Source organism: Marmota marmota, unplaced genomic scaffold, assembly GCF_001458135.2.
Source record: "Marmota marmota marmota unplaced genomic scaffold, marMar, whole genome shotgun sequence".
NCBI classification, from domain to species: Eukaryota; Metazoa; Chordata; class Mammalia; order Rodentia; family Sciuridae; genus Marmota; species Marmota marmota.
The window spans coordinates 3,321,315-3,344,887 of NW_026000077.1; the positions used below are offsets into that span (position 1 = coordinate 3,321,315).

General features: G+C 33.0%; 1 protein-coding gene across 1 annotated transcript in view; it reads left to right on the top strand.

The window, feature by feature from the left end:
* The window catches only part of Sycp1 (synaptonemal complex protein 1), a 117,846-nt gene that overhangs the window by 29,753 nt on the left and 64,520 nt on the right, over window positions 1-23,573 (top strand). The window contains exons 12-15 of the mRNA XM_048814553.1: window positions 7,258-7,352; window positions 7,855-8,039; window positions 9,468-9,535; window positions 13,806-13,867. Of these exons, the coding sequence (XP_048670510.1) occupies window positions 7,258-7,352; window positions 7,855-8,039; window positions 9,468-9,535; window positions 13,806-13,867 (410 nt within the window). The remainder of the gene's footprint in view (window positions 1-7,257; window positions 7,353-7,854; window positions 8,040-9,467; window positions 9,536-13,805; window positions 13,868-23,573) is intronic.

The following is a 23,573-nucleotide window of genomic DNA, read 5'->3' on the forward strand; positions in this document are numbered from 1 at the left end:
CTTTTATGAACAACATCATTTTCTTTTTAAAAAAACAGATTATTTTTATTATCCAACACAAAAAACCCACTTCTAACTTTGTACTTTTATAGTATCTTAAAGTAACTGTCTCCCTGTTTATTGGTTTTTATTATGCAATTAGGTACTCTGACAAGGAATGCATCTTTTTCCTTTTGAATGAAGTATTTATTGTAGTTTTAGCCTATAAATTATCCCCTCACTTCTGTAGTATTATTTTTATGCTAACAATTCTGTACTTATGATTATTAGAATGAAAGGTAATACTGTAGCTCTAGGGTCATTGACTTATCCAATCATTCAACCATTTTTTATAATGAGGATCTCAGGCTGTTTAGGGTGATTTCCTGGTAAGTTCACTGCTTTAGAACTGTTTTCAACAATATAAATTAAAGTGCCATTCTATGGATCAATATACAAAGCTGATATTGCTGTAGGATTTCAGAAAAAAAATGATTGAAGATTTGTAAAAGCAATTTAAGTTATTCTTCCCTCTTTTGTACTTTTGTCTAACTAATACATCAGGCTGGAAAATTTTTTACTATGCCCAAAACTCATGTAATGAGCTATGAAAGTTACACAAGAGATTTTGAATTTGACATGGAAAATACTGTTGTGAATTCATTGATTACCTTTTACTTTAACTTAATTAAATAGAAAGTAAATACCTATGGGAAAATCATACCCTCATTGTTCCATAAATGAATATCAAATTATTAGGGAAAATTTAAAAATATGATGATGTCTTCATTCTTTATAACCAGTAGGCATGCATAGATGTCCTAAAAACACATTATGTTGAGCTATCAGTAGTGCCCGTCCCTCATCAGAAAGTATTGCTTTTTTGAAAGTTCTTTTAGGTCCAGGAATGGTGGTTCATTAATTCTGGAGAGAAGTTTTATTGGACAACAAGGCTATAAAAGATAATGTGCTACCTCATCAAAATATCTGACTGAGGAAGAATGACTAGCTAATGTTTTAGACAATGGAAATAGCCTTCTCTAATGTTATGTGTGAATTGTTCTTTCCAATATAGGACATTAAAAAAGAAAAAATAAAGTAAAAAAACTACTGTTACTGCTCTATCAGTGACTTTTTTTAAGTGCACACGTTGTTTTCCCCAAAGATGAGTGCATTTTCTTTCAGGTTCCTAACCTTTTTAATTTTTCTTTTAAATGTTATTTTTACAGGAGTTATAACCTGGGAACGATGCATACTAGAAACTAATATGTTTACAAAATTGTTTGTTATTCAGAAATAAAGGGGAAAAGCATACTATTTTTCCAGAGGTTTAAGTACAATTTTGATGAGAGCAACCTATATTTTTTCTTTTCCTTATTTTCTAATCCTCATTTTTTTCTTATCCTTACAGGACCTAGGAAGTAAAGGAAAAATTTAAATAGAAAATATTGATGAAGAGAGATATCTATATGATTTATATTTTTTAAAATTACAGAGATTAGTAAAAATTATATAATTCTTAATTATATCTTCTGTTTGAATTCAGAATGATAACAATTAAGATATATCGATCTGGAGGCATAAGAGACAACAACAACAGAAAAGATCAAAAGCCAAATCTGACTTAAAATGACACTTTTGTGATTGATTTCAATCAACCTGCTTCATATTTTAGGTTTTTTTTAAGAGTTATTTATATAACATGTAAAAAGTTTCTTGCTGAAGACTAAAGTTCTTTAGTATGCTGCTTTTCAGAATGGTGCTTCCCCCACCCCCACCCCAAACTGTCCATTATATCACAGGAAAAAAGAATACAATTGTTCATTTTTTAATATTTATTTTTTTAGTTGTAGTTGGATGTAATACCTTTATTTATTTATTCTTATGTAGTGCTGAGGATTGAACCCAGGGCCTTGCAAATTCTACTGCTGAGCCACAACCCCAGCCCTACAGTTGTTCATTTTAAAAGTCCATGTATTCTAACCTGGGGTATTTTAAGGTAAAAATAAAAGATCTTTGGGGAATAAAATAAAATTCAGTCAATCACTTATTATCTCATAAGAGTCCTATATTAAGTTGTGAGGAAACAAAGCCCATCAGTGTGCACCCAATCTAATGGAATCCAACAAATAAAAAACAGACAGACTTATAAGCATGTCATATTAATATTATGTTAAGTTTTAATCTAGTTCTGTTTCAAAAAAAGTTATGAAGACACAATGAAAAAAACAACTTTATCTCTGAGTGGAAGCAATGCAATATGACTTCATAGAAAGGATGCTTTCCACTTTGTACCTTGAAGGGGAGTAGCAGTTTTGCCAGATGTGGAGGGAATATGATAGGTATACTAGATAGAGGAAGGAGTGAGACCAAACAGATTTAGGAACATCATGTATTTGGGGGACCAGCTTCTGTGGAGAGAAGCTGTAGTAAATAAGGTAAGATTGTGAACTAGGACAATGATTAGCAACATAAAATGGCATGTTATGACAAATGATAATCTCTAGTAATGTTGGAGACATCCAAGAAGCAAGGAGGTCATTAGGCAAATAATGAAATAATCTCAGAAAGAGATGATATAAATTAAATAAGGGCAATTAGAATTAGAAGGAAAATGAGTCTTTGGAGGGATGTGAGACATTAATTCATAGGACTTGGGGCATAATCTCTTCTAAATAGTGACAAAAAGGAATTAGAAATTACAGGTGTATATGATTTTGGTTCCTGGATAGATGAGACTTAAGTTACATGAACTGCAATAAGGAGTTCAGGGAAAGAAATTTGTGAAAACATGAAAAAAACAAACAAACAAAAAAACGACCTCACAGTTGACCAAGACAATGCATGCACAGGCAGACACAGTTTGGGTAGCAAATACACAACTAGATTTCACGAAAGTGTTTATTTCTGCAGCCAGTGCTTTTGGAGTCTTTAACATATTGGCAACAACTGAAAAGATGTAAAATTAAGTATTAATACTTAATTAATTAATTAATTAATACAGCTGAAGGCTTGGGAACTTTCCACGATTCTGCTCTTACATATATCAAGTATTCCCATAGTCCTAATGGAAGGAGTTTACTGAAAACCCGCTTAGCTTTTTAGCCACCTAATGGCTGCCTTTGCACTGGTTTCTTTGAATCAAACCCTCAAATATGTACCACTGTCTTCAGATATTGACCTTCAAATCCTCACTGTGGCCTTAAAGCTAATATTTTTCTATTCACCTGTATGAATACCATAGGCTTTAGGTTGCTGCTTCCTCTAGAGCAGCTCTGTCCCTTGCACTGAGAAAACAAATCTCCCAAGAGGGACAGTGTAAGAACAATCCAGATCCCTTCAACTGATTTCTCTTCTCTTTGAAATATTGAACCCTGAATGATTAATTTTTTCTCCTTATGATAACTTCAACCAGTGGTTGTTGTAGTACGATGATAACTCTGGTAACCAGCAGACTTGAATTCTACCCAGAGTATCTAAAATATGGCTCCACTAACAGCATAACTGCAGCAGGGTTTAATTATTTATAAGTTCTTTTCTCCAAATGGACTTACAGACAGGGAAATACTCTTTTTTATTTTATTTTTTATTCCCTGAACTTAGTATCTGACATCAATAAGTGATGTGTGGATATGTAATGAGCCTTTAAAAACTGTGAAATTTTGTTAGAGCTGTAAGGGAAGGGAATCATTTGTCCCTGAAGAGTGAAAGGAGCTCTCTTCATATCCACCTCTATGGAATGTATCTGACTCCCTTTCACTTCCTTTGCCCATCATTGTGAACTTCTTGACAGCTCTTACCACCCCACTGCATGCTGCATCACTTCTCCTCATCTTTCCCACACAGGTCATCAATATGCAATCATCTCTTCTGCTTTTCCTTATCTCTTTATGAAACTCCTTTTCACTTTTTAAAGCAGCACATCCTCAGTGAAAGGTTCCTGATTCTCCTCCCTTTCTTATGCTGTTTCAATATTTTGCAGATTTTGTTACTCTTTTATTCTTTGCTTCTGTTCCCTCCTTTTCTCTGGAGATCATTGAATACAGAGTCTATGTATAAACATTTTTTAAACCCCTCCACTAGTTGCCAATCTCCATGGAGGAACTGTGGACAAGAACTGTCTTGCATTTTTGACCTTTAAACATCACCAACCTCCTCCACACACATACACAATGTTATGATTAGTTCCATTTTATGTATGAAAAAACTGAGGTTAAAATAGGGAAGTTAAGAAAAATATTAAAATCTACAATGATAGTGCTATAGTATTATGTTTTTGTCTTTCCCCAAACCCTTTTGTTCAAATCTAACCCACAACACAATGATGTTAGGAGGTGGGGTCTTTTGGAGGTAATAGGACCATGAGGGAAAAGCACTAGTGATGGAGTCTGTTTGTCCTTTCCCACACATGAAGACAGAGAGACAGAGAACCATCTACAAATAACAAGAGTGAACCCTGATCACACAACAAATATTCTGGCACCTTGATCTTGAACTTCCCAGCCTCTATGACTTTTGAGAAGTCAATCTCTGTTGTAGAGATACAACATCCATGGTATTTTCTTATAGCATCCAAATGCACTAAGATATAAAGCAACATAAAAGACCAAATAGTCTAAATGTTCCCCCAAGATTTTGTTTTTAATTTTCATTAAAATTGATGATCATGATGATGCCCATCACAGTGTCTTCATGGGATAGGCATTATATAAAAATTGTGATGCAGAATAGAATTACTGTAAAATATATTGTGTTACTGCATTATACTGCATTTCATTGCATTGACATTTAGAAAGTCACGATTATTCATCTTCAAGGTTAAGCATTTCTAGGTTAATCATGGAGAAAAATCTGATTCATCTTCAATTATTTCAAGCATAATGACAAAAAGACAGCAATGAATCATTCACTCAAAAAGTAAACTGGATGCAAAAAAATATTGTAATAAGATAATTATGTTGATCCAATTTTTCTCTTAAAATTATAGAACTTCCAGGAAAAGAGAATATGTTAATAATTTTTTTTTGTTTTGATAAATTGTGTAAAGGAAAATTATAAGCAGGCTTTATCTGTAATTCAGTAAATGCTCCATTATTGAACTAATGTAAATATGACTATTTGTGACAACATATGATCATAGATAAGAGACAAGAGCAGGGTATCCTGAATTATTTCTTGAGAGACAATCAAAGTTAAGTAGAGGAAACACTTTTCTTTCCCTGAAGATTGGGATAAGAGTTGCATTACCATCAATGAGCTCAATGGGAAGAATCAATTCAGAAAGTGTTATTATCTTTATGAAAAATCTACTAAATTTAATCATTTATTTTGTATTAAAATGCAACTTTAGTACATCCTACAAAGGATACTAAAGAGCTATGGAATTTCTACAACCTCTTTTTACAATGGTTAATTGTGATTATATTGTGCACATATAAAAAAAAGAGTGGTAATACATGATATTTCAGGATCTGAATTGTGAAAAATCATCACTTTGTTTATCTGACTTATCTTTTGTACTGTGACCTATCACTTACTTAGATTGTCTTGTTCCCTCTTTGTGGATATTGAACTAATGGAAAGTATTTTTAATCATTCAAATAGCAAGTTTACTTAAGTAAATAATACAATGCTTTCAAAAAAAAAAAAAAAAAGAATGGGAGATGCTTGCCTATCATGCACAAGGCTCTGGTTCAATATCTAGTACCAAAAAATAAAAAAAATAATGCATACATATAAAACACATATATACTAGTACCTGAGACTTAGAATTTAATAAACATTAGCCATTAAGTGGGGCCAAAAGCTTTTTTCATAACTTAATATTCAAATGAAGGAATGTAATAGTTGATATTTATAATAGAAAACTAAAAATGACAACTCAGTGAGGCCCTAGATAACTTAGTGAGACTCTGTCTCAAAAAATAAAAGGGCTGGGGATATGGCGCAGTGGTTACGTGCCCCTGGTTTCAGTCCCTGATAACGAACAAACAAAAAGCTAAAAATGAATATAGACAATCATGAAAACAAAATAATAATTTCACCATTAGGTTATGAGTTGCTTTTAATATTTTAGTATGTATCTTTTCCTTTTATATGCATTGTTTACGTAAATACTATTTTTTAAAACTATTTATTTAATTGTAGATAAACATACAGTATCTTTATTTTTATGTGGTGCTGAGGATTGAACCCAGTGCCTCAACATATGCAAGGCAAGCACTTTATCACAGAGCTACAGCCCCAGCCCCTACATAAATACTATTTTAAACTGCCCTTTTATTCAGTTATTTTATTAATTTCTTTCCAAAATAAAAATAGTTATAGATGGACACATACCTTTATTTTATTTATTTATTTTTATGTGGTGCTGAGGATTGAACCCAATGCCTCACATGTGCTAGAAAGTGCTCTGCCTAGCTCTGTATCCAGATTCTTGATCAATAAATAAAAACTGTATTCTCTTTTACTTGTTACATGGTATACTATCCCATTTATGTACCATCATCATTTAATACATTTATTTTTGGATATTTAGGTTTTTTCCCAGTTTCTAAATTTAGCACTGACAATCTTTAAATATTCATCTTTGATGAATTCCCACAGGGAATTGACCAAGCATTTTGAGATAAAAATCAACAGCAATAAAAAACAAAGGCCCAGGGGCTGGGGATGTGGCTCAAGCGGTAGCGCGCTCGCCTGGCATGTGTGCGGCCCGGGTTCGATCCTCAGCACCACATACAAACAAAGATGTTGTGTCTGCCAAAAACTGAAAAATAAATATTGAAATTCTCTCTCTCTCTCTCTCTCTCTCTCTCTCTCTTTAAAAAAAATAACCTATATGCTAGATATTTGAGCTGAGGTACTGAGCCTCACTGAGTCTTGTACACTCTAAAATAGTGATAAAACTTCCCTTCTTTTCTATTTCTAAAGCATATTCTTAATAATGAATGAAACAGTGCATGATATATGTAAGCGGTCTGATACAAATACAAATAAGGGAAGTCTCTTAATCCACCTACCAGAGTTGCTTCCTCTTATATGTCTGTTTTGATGCTATTGTAAATTATAAATATTTAATAGGTTTAAAAATAATTAGTCTTTTGAGTTCTTTGATCAAAAAGGTTTGATTAAAATTAGTGTGTATGTAGTCACATAATTCTCCCATTTTGGACTGTGTTATCTAATGGAGGAAAAAGTAATTGTTACAAGTAACAATTAGTTTTCTTGGTATGTATTTTCTACTAAGTACTACCTTTTTATAACCTTCTTTTTTAGAATTACAGAATGAAAGCTTAAAAGAATCAAATGAGAAGAAGGACCTTTTGACATCAGAACTAGAAGATATTAAAATGTCTTTGCAAATAAGTGTGGTATGATTTAAAAACTGACTAGGTGTAGTAAATCTTACATTATCAATAATGAACAAATATTTATTGAATATAATACTATGTACAAGAACCCTGAGCTTCAAATAGAGAAGAAAAATACCAGTCTACAAAATGCTTATAATTTAGTCATAGACAGTGGATAAAAACACATCAAAAATATAAGTGAAATACAGGATCAAGCTGGGTATACCAACAGTGATTTAGAGTAATAAATTACTATAATAGTTCTAAGAATTGAAATAACTCTGTGGGTTGGATTGGTTAGGAAGATTCCATGGAGAAATTGGAACTATAGGTGGGATTTGAAAAATGGTGATTTTAAATAATAAGTGGGTGGGTATTCTACGGGGAGTGGAAGGGTTGATGAATAGGAAGAAGTTAAGAGCGAAAAAGGCAGCAAACTTATAGAATCTGATAACGTCAGGGTTTTTTTTTTTTTTCTTAAGGCCTTTGAATTATTGCTTTGGTTTTGTACTTATTTTAGAGTACTCAGAAAGCTTCAGAGGAAGATTTACAGATAGCAACAAAAAAAATATGTCAGCTCACTGAAGAAAAAGAAGCTCAAATGGAAGAATTTAATAAAGCCAAAGCTGCCCATTTAGTTGTGATTACTGATCTTAAAACAACTATCTGCAACTTGGAGGAATTATTGAGAACAGAACAGCAAAGGTAAACTATTTCTTACTTTAAACAAATAAAAACAATTTGCTTCTAATATTCAGTACCATTTCTGTTCATTGTCATCTGCTGTGTAATTCCTGTAACAACTATAGCCAAGTCTTTTTTTTTTTTTTTTTTTTTTTTTGTATTTGGTAGGCAGATATCCCATCCCAGGAAAAGATTTAAAAGCAGGGTATTCTTTAGGATAGTTCCCATGCATTCTTTACCATAGAGTCAAGCTTTATCCACAAACTTTTAAGTGCTGATATAGAAATAGAACATATTTATTTTTATTGGCACATTTTAGTTGCACAGAATGGTGTGTTACACTGGTTACAACATATCTATTGAAACTATGGATTATTATTAGCTTCATAGGAATAATTTCTGGGCTGGGAAGTTTGTTTCACTGGGGTCTATAACCTTATATCTGCTTTATAAACTTAGTAACTATTCTGGATAGAGTAGGTAGTACTCTATATTTATTAAATTAATGGATATGATTATCTGTGTGTAAAATATTCATTTGCATTTCATCTAAATAGCAGTTTGTACAAAACTTGAGTGTTTAAGACTCTGTTTTTCTTGATATTAAGAAAGTATTCAAATAAAGCTGTGTTATGAGACCTGGTAAATATTTCTGTCTCATTAGCTTTGGGTTAATAAAATTTGGGAGGGTACAGGAGAGGAACAGATCTATCTCCTAAGTCATAGCCTGGGCCTACCAGTATTTCTTTTGTATGTGTCTTTTTCTTTTATGTGTATTGTTTACATAAATACTGTTTTAACTTGCCATTTTATTCTATGTTATTTTATTAATATCCAAATTCTTGATTAATAAATAAGGACTGTATATCATTTTCAGTAGCTACATGGTGTACTATCCCATTTATGTACCATCGTAATTTAATCTTACTGATTATGCATAGTAAAGGAAGAAAATTAGCTCTTCTAGTTCTCCATATTCTTACATATTCTTTATTGACCTATCCAGGAAATTTTCAAATTTTAAAATTGTGAGGTACCTTAGATTCATTTGTTCCAATTATCTCAGTTTTGTAGTTTGCAAAACCAGAAAGTCAGCAAAAGCAAGAAAATTATACATGTTTTGCAATGTGGATTGTTCCTTAGGCAGAATTTAGTATAATAATAATTATGTTCAATCTCAAAGTTCTAAAATAGATTAATTTGATTATCAATAGTTAAGAGACAAATTATAATCATAACCTTAAGGTTTTGTGTAGATGTAATAAATGTACAATAATGTTTATAATACTCATATTTTTATAATAGTAATATTTTAAAACATTATATATATATTCAGTAAATGTTTACTAATTGAGTGGTTGAATCTATTCTAAGAAACTATACTAGTTTTAGATATTAGATGTATTCTGATAAAAATATTTTACATTGCAAAATAATATGTCTTACAAGATTGGGAAAAAATGAAGATCACCTGAAAGAACTTACCATGGAGCTTCAGAAGAAATCAAATGAACTGGGTAAGATTTAGAATATATAACATTTATTTTGATAATATTGGCTAATTATGAAAACATAATTGAATATAGGAAGTTAAAATTTTTTAAACATTTTTAGTTGTAGACAGACATGAAATCTTTATTTATTTTTATGTGGTGCTGAGGATTGAACCCAGTGCCTCATGTTTGCTAGGTGAGCACTCCACCACTGAGCTACAGCCCCAACTCCGGTAATTTAAATCTTAAAAAAGACAATTCATTTTCATTATTTAGGTCATTGATATCTGGAAATGTAAATAACCTAAGAGATGTTTGTATTCTCTTTTCCTTATTCTAAGATTCATAGACCTTAATAATGCTTGGTAAGAAATGTCTATATATTTTTACTGAATTTTAAAATTTAGTCATTTATGTTGGATTATGAACTTTTTATATAAAAACCTGATCCTTTGTTATATGTTATCTACAACTTTCATGTCTAAAGAGAGCATTTGTTGTAGATTAAGGAATAATTTTTATTCTTAAAATATCTTTAATGGATATTTATTTGTAACAGTTTAGCTCAGTATTGAAATTAAGTGGCTGATATTAGTCATATTACAAATTCAATGAACAGTGTGATTTTCTCATAATAATGCATTATGAGAAGTTTGAATAAGAAATTCTAGAATTATGAAACAATACTGTGTGTTTTTTAGTATTGTCTACATGTTGTGGGAACATATAGAGGAAGTCAAATACCATGTCCTTGTGACATTTCTAATTATTATGAGAAAAAGTTTGAACATAGGAAACATTTAGATCAGTGGTGTCCAAAATGAAGGATTAGCAAGAATTATATTAGGGGAAGGGAAGAAAATATTAAAAATTCTATTTGTTCTTATGTTTTATAATGAAAATAATACATATTTATATTATTGTAAAGGTCAGGCGAGCGTCGGAGGAAGAGACCACCAAGAGACTGTCTCATGCAACAGCAAAGGGTTTATTGGGGTCCAGCATGCTGGGGCTCAGAGCTCACTTGAATAGAGCAAAGAGTCCTGAGAACAGCTTAAGCAGAGCTTATGTACTTTCCTTGGAGAGGGCAGGGAGGGAAGTTCATTGCCAGGTCAGGGCGAGTGGGCGGTTGCCTACAACCGGGTGAGGGAATACATTCTGCAGTTTGGCAGTTGGGGACAGCACATTCTGGGAACAAGATTAGCAAACAGTTCTCAAGATTATTAACCTTTCATTATAACAGTATAAAATATGTCTTTGTATTTTTTACGTGTTTCTATATTTGGGGTAAATGCTCAGAGATTTCTATTGTTGGAGCTGTTTAGATGCTGATGCCAAAAGGAAGCCAAAATCGATGTTGGGTTGCATAGTTGGGAAAGGATTTATGGAAGAGGTAGATTTTAAAAGTAGACCTTAAGAGTCTTTGGATAGTTGTAGAGGATGATGGGGTGAGTGTAGAAAGTTTTGTATTTGGAAAAGTAGCATTAACAATCACATAGGGTCTCAATATAGCTTATTTCCTTCTTTTGGTAGTAGTGTAGTTCTCAAAACCGAAATCTTGGAATTTCTTCTTTCTCCTTTTGGCTTCACATCTAGTTGGTTTTTTAGTTGCTGCTGTTTGTAATTTTTAATATATAATTTATAATATAATTTGAGAGATTTTAACTCTGAAATAACTTTTGAATTTTTCCCTTTCCCCTATGCCCACAAACAAAATAATGCAATATGTTAGAGTAATATGACCTAATTTAGATTTGGTGATCAGGGGTAGCCTTTGTCTGAGACTAAAAAATAACTGAGATTTAAAATATTAGGTGAAACTTGGGTACCAGGGAGAACTTGATATGGAGAGGAATGAAATGAACTCAGGGAGGTAAATCAGGTAGGTTCAAGGAAAGGAATTTTTATTCCAACAGTGAAGGAAAATCATCAAGAGATTTTGACTTTTTTTTTTTTTAAAGCTCACTATCTTCTGTATGTCAGATAAATTTGGTGGTGTGTGGAGAGTACAGGTAATGAGGAAAAAAGCAGAAGCAGAGAAATGGGCTTAGAGGCTATTTGAGTAGTCCAGGCATGAGAGAATATTGTTTTAAAATGGAATATCATACTATTGCTGTTTCTTCTGATGGACTATTTAATCTGAGGATAACTTGTCATTTTTAGCTCTGAAAATTTTTCATCTATTATTTCTTCTCCTAAGTGTTAATGTTTTCTCTCAGAAGTTTTGATGGATAGAGTTTGGAAATTTTGGATCTAGCCTTCGTATTTTTTTATATTTTGTTTTATACCGTCTCCTTCTTTGTTCTTTTCCCTAAATTTTGGAGGACTTTGTTTTTTTTAACTTCTCTCCCACTAATTAAATCTTTTATTATGTTTATTTTGCTGTTTTAAAATCTCAGTTGCCAAATGTTAAATTCTGAGAGCACTAGATAACCTATTTCAGCATCATAGTATTCTGTTGGAACATATTACACTTAACAAAACATCTACTTTTGTTGGCTCTATTAATTCTTTCTCTTTGAGTTGTAGTTTCTCTTAGTTGAATTTGGAGAGTGTCTTTCATAGTTTTACTTGTATTCACAGATTGTTGATATCTGACTTTTTACTCATTGAATTATGTAAGAATTCATATTTACCCACACATAATGAGAATGATTCTTCTGATTCTGGGAACTAGAGGCAGGTACTGCAAGGAGAGTTGGGTATGGTAGCTTGTCTTTTGGTATAAGGGATGTTTATCTTGCTTAGGGATCATGAGGTATTTGGGGCATTGCTGTGTTCCTTTGACAACAATTCTTATGATTTTTGTTTTTTGAAGAAGGAGGTCTGGTAACCTGGTGCAGTTGGTCTACTCAGTTTTCATTGAATTAGTGCAAGTTATTTTTCCCCAAGGATTCTTTGGCTTTCTGGTTTGTTAATGGTAGGCTGTCTTGTTTTAGTAATGTTGTTGTTTTTTTTGTGTGTGTGTGTGTGTGTGTGTGTGGTCTTTTTAAAAATTTTTTAGATTGAGGTGAAAGAGTGTGTAGAGACATGCTATTGCATTGTTTTCAGTCCTTAGATTTTAAAAAATTACATACTTTAACTTAAAATGAAACTTTTGCTTAAATAGGCTTTGCATGTTACAGATTTCTTTTTTTTTTAGATTATATATTGATATGTCATATTCTGTTGACTTTTCCTTAAAGATTGTGGGCAATTATTGTAAGTGGTTTTTAAAAATGTATAGAGTCTGATAAATTTTCAGTAATTCTATTATATTTCTAATAATCAATAACCCATAATTGTGAGGAAAGACAATATTTGAGATCCAGTACATTTTTAGGTGACAACTGAACATCACTAGGGAAGGAAGGTTATTAACAAGAAAAAAAACAACAATAAAAGAGGAGTTAGAGAGGAAACAGGAAATATAAATAATGCAGGGTCTTGATAAAGGGAAAATAGTATCAAATACTATCAAGCTTCATAATGATGAAAACTGATAAGTTACATCATAAAATGGTTATGTTAACCTTTGAGATCATAATTTTATTCATGTCATGGAGATAGGCATTAGTTTTGCATAGATTTAAGAAAGAAATGTGTAGCTAACAAAATTTGCGGAACAAAATGAGAAATCTGACAGTGTAAAGCATACCTTCTCCCCCGCTCCCCCCCAATACTGGGGAATGAATCCCGTGCCTGGCGTACACTAGGTAAGCACTCTGCAACTGAATTACATCCCCAGCCCTCTGATGGTAGCTTGGAAGGGCAGAAAGATTAATTATTATTTGTTTTATATTCAAATGGGGTTTTTAGATGGAATAGGAAAAATAAAAGATTCCTCTACATAGAGTTGGTACATGTTAGTAATAGAGCAGATAAAGTCTAAGAGGAGGTGGGAATGTTGAAATCCAAAGTACAAGATCAGAGTTAGCTTGAGGAAAGATAACTTCATTTAAGTTTGGAGTGAAGATTTAGGTTAGGTAGATTTAACTAGGTATTGATGAGTTGAAGATAAAGGTACATACTGACTTCATTTACAATATATTTTATGTAGGTACATTGTTCATTTTGCTTTGTGAACATTTGGCTCATTTAGCTGTGGAATTAATTTATAAAAACATTACTATTAATATTTATCCATTATTATTTTAGTTAGTTAATTTGGAATCTGTGCTTCTTCTGTGTTTTATAGTACTTGAGTTGCATTAATCTTTTTTCCCCTTTCAGATAGCATCATTATTATTTAGCCCCACTTTCCTATTCTTTTAATCCTGTTTTTAACACATTTATATTCTTTTGCTTATTTTAGAAGAGATGACTCAGTTTAAAAATAACAAAGAAGTAGAACTTGAAGAATTGAAAAAAATATTGGTAAATATACCACCTTTCCTATTAATATATAACATTTACTTTTCCAAAAAATATTGAATCCACTGATTTATACTCTTACACTGTAACTATTTTATATTAAGTTTTTGGCTAAAATATAAAAATAATATTTGATTTTAAAGCTTTAATTTTATCTGTACCAGTTTTTATACATCTTGTTAACCATCTTGTTCAACGTGTTTATATTATTTAAATATGTGTTGGCACATTTAAATAAAATATGCATATTATGTAACTATAAATTTAGTACATTGGAATATTATGCTGCAAAGATCAATCTGAAAAAATAGGCATGATATATATTCAGTACCCATATTTAGTGTTTGGGTAGAATAGTGTTTAGTGAATTTGCAAGTCAAGGCTTCATTATATTTTAATTGATTTCAGTGTATGGAGCATGGATGTGTTGGTAAACATTTTCTTTTTTTTTTTTTTTTTTTTTGTGGTGCTAGGGATCAAAGCAGGGCCTTGCAAATGCTAGGCCAGCACTCTACCACTGAGCTAAAAAACCCAATCTGACATACTTTTCTATAAAGGACTAGTAAAAATTTTAGACTTTGTGGGTTATGTATGATCTGTGTTAATTCTCTCCTCTTCCTTTTCTTTTAAATAACCATGTAAAAATCGTTCTTAGCTTAAGGGTCTACAAAAAGGGGCCACCAACTGGACTTGTCATTCAAGTCTATAGTTTTCTTGCCCCTGGTATAGGGGACAATATTGTTTATGACTACAGATATTTAATTTTGTGTTTACTTGTTGCATTACCTGATTTTGCAACTCTTAATCCTAAGTGCTAATTCTTTCTCCACTGAATTGCTTTTGTACAAATTCTTATAACAATAATGTTTTTTTAATTGTGTTTAATTTGCTAATGTATACTTCAAGTGTCAACTTAAATGTTGTGTATTTACAAAACCTCTCTTGACACTCCAGGCTATGTATAAGTCTCCGTATGGCCTATTTCTATAGCACCCTGAATTTTTTTCTATTTAACACTTCTCACACATGAAATAAATTCATTTTCAATATAATTATTTAAGGTTTTGTTTATCTTTTAGGCTCCCTCTTAGTATAGTGACTGGTACATTTTATATGCTCATTAAATAAATAGTGGAGTGGGTGTTTATCTCAGTAAGGGCTGTGGGCCTATGTCCTACTTACTCTGTAATCCTAGTGCTTAGCAAGTGACACTTGGTAAGCACTTTATACCTATTTGTTGGATGAATTCTAAAGCATTAATTTGGTATAGTAAATCTCTAAGATTCACTACTACACAGACAAGGACTGGCCTGGCATTTTGTTACATATGAACAGCAGTAGACCAATCAATACCTTGGTTCTTAGGATAAGAATGCCTTGATTGGTATCCAGCTAGCTCTTTATCTTCTAGCTGTATGACCTAGAATAATTTACCTGAACTCCTGATTGTTCTATTTTCCCCATTTATGAAATGGGACAAATAACTGTATATATTTAATAAGGGAGTTGTGAAGGACAGATAAGGTTATTTATTAATCAAGGAAGCATTTGTTGTGTTACAATTTTTCTGTACTCTAGGTATACAGTGGGGAGTAAATGGATTCATATCCTGCCTTCATGGAACTACAATTAATCCAGTAGTCGCTCATAAATACAATCAGCCATTCAGATGTAATATCACAACGGTGATATTAAAGGCAAAGGATTGGTTCACAGTGCAGTGCGGCCCATAATAAAGGAATTTGAAGTAGTTAGAGAAGTCAGGAGATGCTTTTTAAAAGAAAGTATATACCAAAAGGACTGAAAATCGGTATACTAGAATGTTGCAGCCACATCAATGTTTATAGCAGCTCAGTTCACAGTAGCTAAGCTATGGAACCAACGTAGATGCCCTTCAACAAATGACTGGATAAAGAAAATATGGTGTATATACACAATGGAATATTACTCAGCCATAAAAAAGAATGCCTTTATGACTTTTTGCTGGTAAATGGATGAAACTGGAGACTATCATGCTAAGTGAAATAAACCAATTCCCCCAAACCAAAGGTTGAATGTTCTCTCTGATATGTGGATGATCATACACAACAAGTCGGGGGAGGAAAGAATAGTTCATTGGATTAGACAAAGGGGAATGAAGGGTAGGGAGGAATGATGGGAATAGGAGACAGCAGGATGAATTGGACTTAACATTCCTATGTTTATATATGAATATACCACCAGTGTAACTCCACATCATGTACAACCTCAAGAATGGGAAGTTATACTCCATATATGTATAATATGTCAAAATACACTCTACTGTCAATATCTAAAAGGAACAAATAAAGATTAAATTGAAATCCAGAGAAAGAAAGAAATACCATATCAAGTAGAGGAAACAAGTGCCAAAAGGTTCTTTTTTGGGAGGGAGTATTTTGAGTTTAAGATGAAATGAAAGGAAAAGTGTCATGTAGGCTGAGGCTATGGAATTATGAAGTAGAAGCGTGGCAGTTTTTGACCTTGTAAATCTTGATCAAGGGAATTTTGTATTCCAAAAGGAATGGAAGTTCTAAAGAATTTTAACAGGGGGTGACTTGGTCAGATTTATATTTTGAAAAGATCATATGGCTTACAGTCTGGAGAATAGTATATTAAAGCAGAATAGTTAAAAGTAGGCAGGCAATCACAGTAGCCAGAGGAGAGTTGATGGTATCTCAGGCAGGAAGTTCATGGGAAAAATGATAAAAAGTGTATGGTTTTGAGAGATGTTGAAATTTTAAATTGTTTACATTGATTTAGTGTTACTGGCAGTCAATCCAGGAAGCCTGCCTGCATTCCAGGTACCCGGATTCGGCAGCCACTCACATAAGAAATAAGTATATGGTGAAAAAAAGAAAAATGAATTTTATGCAGTTTGATTAAACTGGTGAGAGAAGCAACTAGATTACTTCTCCACCAGTCCTTCAGAAATGGTTATAGTTTATAGAAACAAGCCAGGTGGGGGAGATATCTATATCTATCTGTCTCTCTCTCTCCATATATATATATATATCTATATTTATATATATATAAATTTAGCTAGGCTATCCTTAGCCAGAGAATATATCAGTCTTAATTTTCTTGATTCTTCTTGTCCTTATCACGACGAGGTATGGAATGAAGAAAAGCAGTTATCAGGAAATTGCTTTTATTTCAAAGGTGGTCTCACTCAAATCTTTTCTGTTTATTTTATCCTTCATTCTTGAGGGAATTGGGCTCTCTGTCCATGGTTGGCAGTTTATTGATTGGATCTGTGTGTAAGATCCCATCAAGGAACTTGAGCGAAAGGAACCAGATGCTTATTTCTTAGGAGACAACGTCTGAAATACTGGCTCCACCTCGAGGAAAGACTAGTGTTAGTTTGTGCAAGAACTCTTTCCATAACCTTGTGGTTATTTATTTTTGGTGGGGTTTGAAAAACAACTTCATGTGATTTTCCTTCTTGTCTTGGAAAGATTTTCTCCGAATACATGATGATTATTTGCCATGCAGGTTGGTTCCATGCTGCAGGAGCTTTGTCCTGATTTGGCCTTTGATCTGATTGGTCCCATGTTGGGGAGAAGCAACAGTTTATGAGTCAGTGTCAGCAGACTTGTTCTTAGCCAATTATAAGTAACAGAAGGTTTTTTAGAAAGATTAACTCAGACCAGAAAAATATAAAACATTAAGAGTAAAGCAATCCAGTCTGTATAATAGATTGTAACTAATAAAAATAATCTCTTTAGTTCTATCATCTTTATCCAAAGAAAACCAACTTGTTAGTAAAAGTAGTCCTGTCAGATCTGCACTAAATAGTGCCTGTCAGCTAAAGTCCTTCCTGTGCAATCAGGGTTAATCTTCATTTCCATCTGGGTAGAAAGTTTAGTGCCATATTCCATAACATCTTTAGAATTTAGGTATGTTCTGTTGTACCGCGAAAACCTTGAACCCAGTCTATAAGAATAAATGTCATTATACTAATTAAGAAAAAATATTTAAATGTTTTATTAACTAAATCACAGTGCAAACAGTACAATGGAGATAGCCCCTTTAAAATAGACATACTATCCTACACCAAAATCTTCTTGTCTTGAGATGGAAGATGAATAAAGCAAGATTGCCCCTTATTAACTATAGAGGTATAGGTCACGTTATCTATCTAAAATGACTGCAAATAATATATAAGATATTATTACATTGCTTAATGAGTTAGGAAGAAAATTTGGTTACCTCTAAAATATGTTAAGACAAAAAAATCACGATTTACAGTATTATACTCAGACTATCAAACATTTAAAGATTTAAAGTATTTGTATCAACAAAAACATACCATTTTTAAAAATAGTAGTTAATTTAAGCAGAGTAGTAAACCAAAAAGAGACTTTAGAACAAAGAGGAATTGAATAAACTTTGTCTCTTGTAGTACTTTTTAAAGCAATCAAAAATCTAACAAAATCGGAAAATAGGAAATTAAATTAATAAAACAATATCTTTGTTCTCTAAATCAACTTTTTAAAAACTTTGCAAAGATCAGATCTGTCATTATCAAATTGTTTGATGTTACCTATAAATGGATTTTAACTTACTTTAAATTCCTCAAAAATTTAAGCATTAATCACAAGACCAAGACTCATTATTATCCTGTCTTTGGGTAATTAAAAATGGAGAAAAGAGCTAGGTTCAATGGCACATGCCTGTAATCTCAGCAACTTGGGAGGTTAAGGCAGGAGGGTCACAAGTTCAAAGCCAGCCTCAGCAACTTACAGAGGCCCTAACCAACACTGTCTCAAAAAGAAAAAAAAAAAAAAAAAGAAACTCGGGATGTTGCTCATTGGTTGAGTGCCCCTGGATTCAGTCTCTGGTAAATGAAAAAAAAAAAGAAAAAGATGAGAAAAGATATTCTAAATAATATAAAACCTGAAGAAAAAAAACAAAATAGGCATGATGACATATTAGAAAAATAGATCTGTATTTACTGTCAAAATAATCCCTTTATTTTTTTTTTTAGTGAAAAATATTCTGTACACTTAATTGAAGCAAACTAGATAATCACATGTAGCACATGATCCATTTAATAGTTTGGAGGGTCATTTTAAGATGTCTTTAATATTTGGTAACTTTCTGCAAGCACCTTCCTGATTAGAACACTTTATAAACACATTTTAACAGCTCTCTTTAAATTACCCATGGACATAGAAAGCATTAATATTGTATCTTTCTTAAATACTTAGAGATAAATATTCCACTATTCAACTGTATATTGTCACAAAGTAAACTGAAATTGGCTACTATATTTGACATAATTGTGCAAAATCCCATTTTTTGGATACTAACGTTTGACATGGTTAATTCTTATTAATTAGTTGGATTTCTTTATTAATAATTCAAATAATTTTAAATTTCCCATAAGTAACATTTCACTTAATGGTTGAAATGGGTAATAAGTAAACCAATTTGAAATAAAATATGAACATTTGCCATTTAAAAAAAGATAAATATCTAAGTGATTAGCAGGCCTTAAAGTTACTAAATATTAAAGACATCTTTATTACTAACACGTTCAAGTTGACATATTCATCACAGATTTACTCAAGTCATATGAATAAGAAGGCATTTAGGCTGACTTAACAGATTTTAAGTTATGTGCTTATCTGTAAGGCAGTTTAGTACCATACAAATGAGTCATATATAAGCATATAAACATACTTGAACACAAGAAAAGTTTAAAGCTCAGATTTATTGTTGGTAGTTTTAAAAAGTCAAACTGATATGCCCTAAGCAGTCTGTAAATTTAAGTTTGCATATTCAAAGATAGTTGGGGCTAGGTAGAAAAAAAGACTCAGACCAGCAAACCTTGAATAACCAGTTTTTCTTATGGGGGATGGGAAGGAGGGTAGGTAGAGAAAATTAAAAGCTTTAATCAGACAAAACAGAACAAAGTATATATCATTTAAAGGCACAGAATCAAAATGTGAATTTACTAGAGGAAAAAAGTATGAACTCAAAGCAATCATGGATAAATATTGTTCATTATTTTTTTTTTGATGGAGGCTTATTATGGTTTGGAGATGAAATGTCCCCTGAAATGCTCACCTTTCAAATGCATGATCCCCAATACAGCAAATCAGAGGTGGGGCTTTTAAGTAATGATTACTTCTCCGATCTCATCAGTGGATTATCTGTTTGCAGGATTAATATGTTGATAGCTGAATGGACTCCTGGTGATCAGTTGTAGGCAGGTGGAGAATGGATGGAGGAATTAGGTCACTGGGAGTGTGACCTTTGACTACACCTGTTTCTGGCCCTTTCCTCCCTCTCTATTCCCTGTCTGCCATGTTCTGAGCAGCTTCCTTTACCCATGCCCTTTGATCATGATGTTCTGCCTTCTACCTTAGGCCCAAAGCAATGGAGTAGCTGACCGGGGACTGAGAACTCTGAAACCTTGAGACCAAAATAAACTTTCCCTCCTTTGAGTTGTTCTTGTCTGGTATTTTAGTCACAGCTGACTAACAAGGCTCATCTGATGACTGAAGCAAGAGTAGTGCTTGGGAAATGTTGGGTCAATAAAATGTTGGCTTTTAGCAAATATTCCCATTGAGTCAGTGTTTCTTAGATCAAGAAATACCTTCTTAGGTGGCTTGGAGGGCCTCAAACACCAAAAGCTGAGCTGGGTAGCTCAAGGTGTAGGGGTGACTATACCCTTACTTGCACCTTTCTGGATGAGCTGCCTGTAGTCCTTTCCAACCTGCAAATGAGTATGTTCTTCTAAAATGGAATTCCCTATTTTAGTAGATAATGTTGCTGTAGCCATGGAGTTTAGCCTGTTAAGCCAGTTTTCAGGTTATCAAAGATATAAAATAGTTGCATTAAATAAAAGTGCATATTCAGATAGATGGGCCATGCTGTAATTAAAACTACTCTAAGAAACACTGAGATAGAATTAGTGCTTTTCATTTTCACAACAAAGATTTTTCAAATGCACATCTTAGAGATCTACTCCTCTATTTTTTTTTTTTTTTTGGTACTGGGGATTGAACCTAGGAGCACTCAACCACTGAGCCACATTCCCAGCTCTGTTTGTATTTTATTTAGAGACAAGGTCTCACTGAGTTGCTTAGCACCTTGCTTTTTTAAAAAAAGTATATTTTTTAGTTGTATACAGACACAATACCTTTATTTTATTTTTATGTGGTGCTGAGGATTGAACCCAGTGCCTCCTGCATGTGAGGGAAGATCTCTCTACCACTGAACCACACTTCTAGCCCTAGCACCTTACTTTTGCTGAGGCTGGCTTTGAACTCACAGTCCTCTTGCCTCAGCCTCCTGTGCCACTGGAATTAAAGGTGTGCACCACCATGCCCCACTACTCCTCTTGGTATCTCTTCCAAACAAACAAATTGACACCATCAAAAAACCCTTGTCAAAGACAAGGCCAAATTTTCCTGTCAAACAGTTCAAGAAAGAACTCCAGGGAGCTGGGATTGTGGCTCAGTGGTAGAGCACTTGCCTTACACATGTGAGGCACTGGATTTGATCCTCAACACCACATAAAAATAAATAAAATAAAGGTATTGTGTCCATCTACAACTAAAAAAATTTAAAAAGATCTCTAGATTGGATTTTTGAGAAATCCCTAATTGGTTGAAAAGCACCAGATGACAGGAAAGGAAGGACACAGATTCATTGCTAGTGAGATGAGGGGGACATCCAAACTTTGGGCCCAGAGTCCTAAAAAATAATTTTTCCGTTCCATAAAAGCTGCAAAGAGCAGTCAACATTGGTTAAAGGGAAAGAAAGGGAAGTCCTAAAGCAAAATTAAGTTCTATACCTGCAGGGATATTCCTTACTAGTTCCCTCCCCTCCTCCAGCTTTTGGCCACAGGCAGCATTATAGTCCTGTTAAGAGTTGCCATTCTATTACTGACAGCCAAGTCAGGGACCCTACCTTGATCTGGCTGGCCAGATTTGGCCACTTGCCCACATAAGAAGTAAACAAAGTGAAAAATAATTTTATGCAGTTTGATCAAACTGGGGAGAAGCAGCTATATTGCTTCTCCACCAGCCCTACAGAAATGGTTACAGTTTATAGAAACAAAAGGCAGGTAATATACATTCTCAGATTTAGCTAGGCTGTACTTAGCCAGTGAATATGTCAGTCTTAATTTCCTTAGTGTCTATCCTCTGCATGAGGAAGTACAGGATGCAGAGAGTAGTTATCAGGAAGCTGCTTTTAATTTCAAAGAGGTATATTTCAATAGGGTGATGATTGAATTCATTGGTGCTTAACCACTGAACCACATCCCCAGCCCTATTTTTAATTTTGAGACGGGGTCTCTTCTAAGTTCGTTAGGGCCTCTCCAAGTTGCTGAGGCTGGCTTTGAACTTTTGATCTTCCTGCCTCAGCCTCCTGAGTTGCTGGGATTACAGGTGTGTGCCACTGTGCCCAGTTTAGGGTGATGTTTCTGTTTGTTGAAAAGACTTTTCTTTCTCCATTAAATTACTTTTGTATTTGTAAAAAAATCATTTGGTTATATTTATGTGAGTCTCTTTCTGGACTCTCTCGTAATGTCCTTGACATACTTGCGTATCCATTTGCCTGTATTGCAGTGTCTTGATTACTATAGCTTTATAATAAGTTTTAAAATTGGATGGTGTGATTTTTCCAATTTAAGATTGTTTTAACTATTCTAATTCAACTTTTTTACCTGTTTTGTTTTGAATGATTTTGAAAGTGTTTGTTTTTTAAGCAATTAGTCTATTTACTCCAAGTTTTGTTAAAGTTTTGTGGATAGTTATTTGTAGCATTCCCTATTATCCTTGAATGTCTGTGGAGCATTATCCTTCCTTTTGTGATATTATTTGTGTCTTTTTGTCAGTCTTGCCAGAGGTTTATTCATTTTATTGATCTTTACAAATAGCCCACTTTTTGTTTCGTTTTTTCATCTTGTTTTTCTGTTTTCAATATGATTGATTTCTACTCTTTATTATTTTCTTCTTGTTTTGCGTTTATTTTGCTCCTTTTCTAGGTTCATTTTTTTCCCCACCAGTGATTGAACCCAAGGTTGCTTAACGACTAAACTACATCCCCAGCCCTTTTTGTTTTTTGAGGCAGGATCTTGCTAAGTTGCTGAGGCTGGCTTTGAACTCTGGATCCTCCTGCCTCAGCCTTCTGAGCTACTGGGATTATAGGCATATGCCACCACGCCCAGCTCTTTTTTCTAGTTTCTTAAGGCAGAAGCTTATATTATGGTTTTGAAACTCTTCTATAAGCATTTTATGTCCTCTAATCACCTCTTTAGCTTATTAGCACAAATTTTGGTATACTATTTTCATTATTTCATTTTCATTTATGTTAAAATATTTTAAAATTTTTCTTGGGATTTCTTCCTTGACCTTGTGATTGTTGAGAATTTTTTTGCTGAATTTCCACCTATTTAGATATTTTCCTGTTTTACTTTTATTATTACTTTCTAGTTTGACTTCATTATGGTGAGAAATGTACTTCAGTTTATTTTTTTTATTTGATAAGGTATAAGGTTTGTTTTATAAACCAAGGATATTGCATATCTTAGTTAATATTCCATGTGCATCTGAAAAGAATGTGTACTCTGCTATTGTTGAGTGTTCTATAAGATATCAGATCCAGTTGGTTTTTATATATATATATATATATATATATATATATTTTTTTTTTTTTTTTTTTTTTTTTT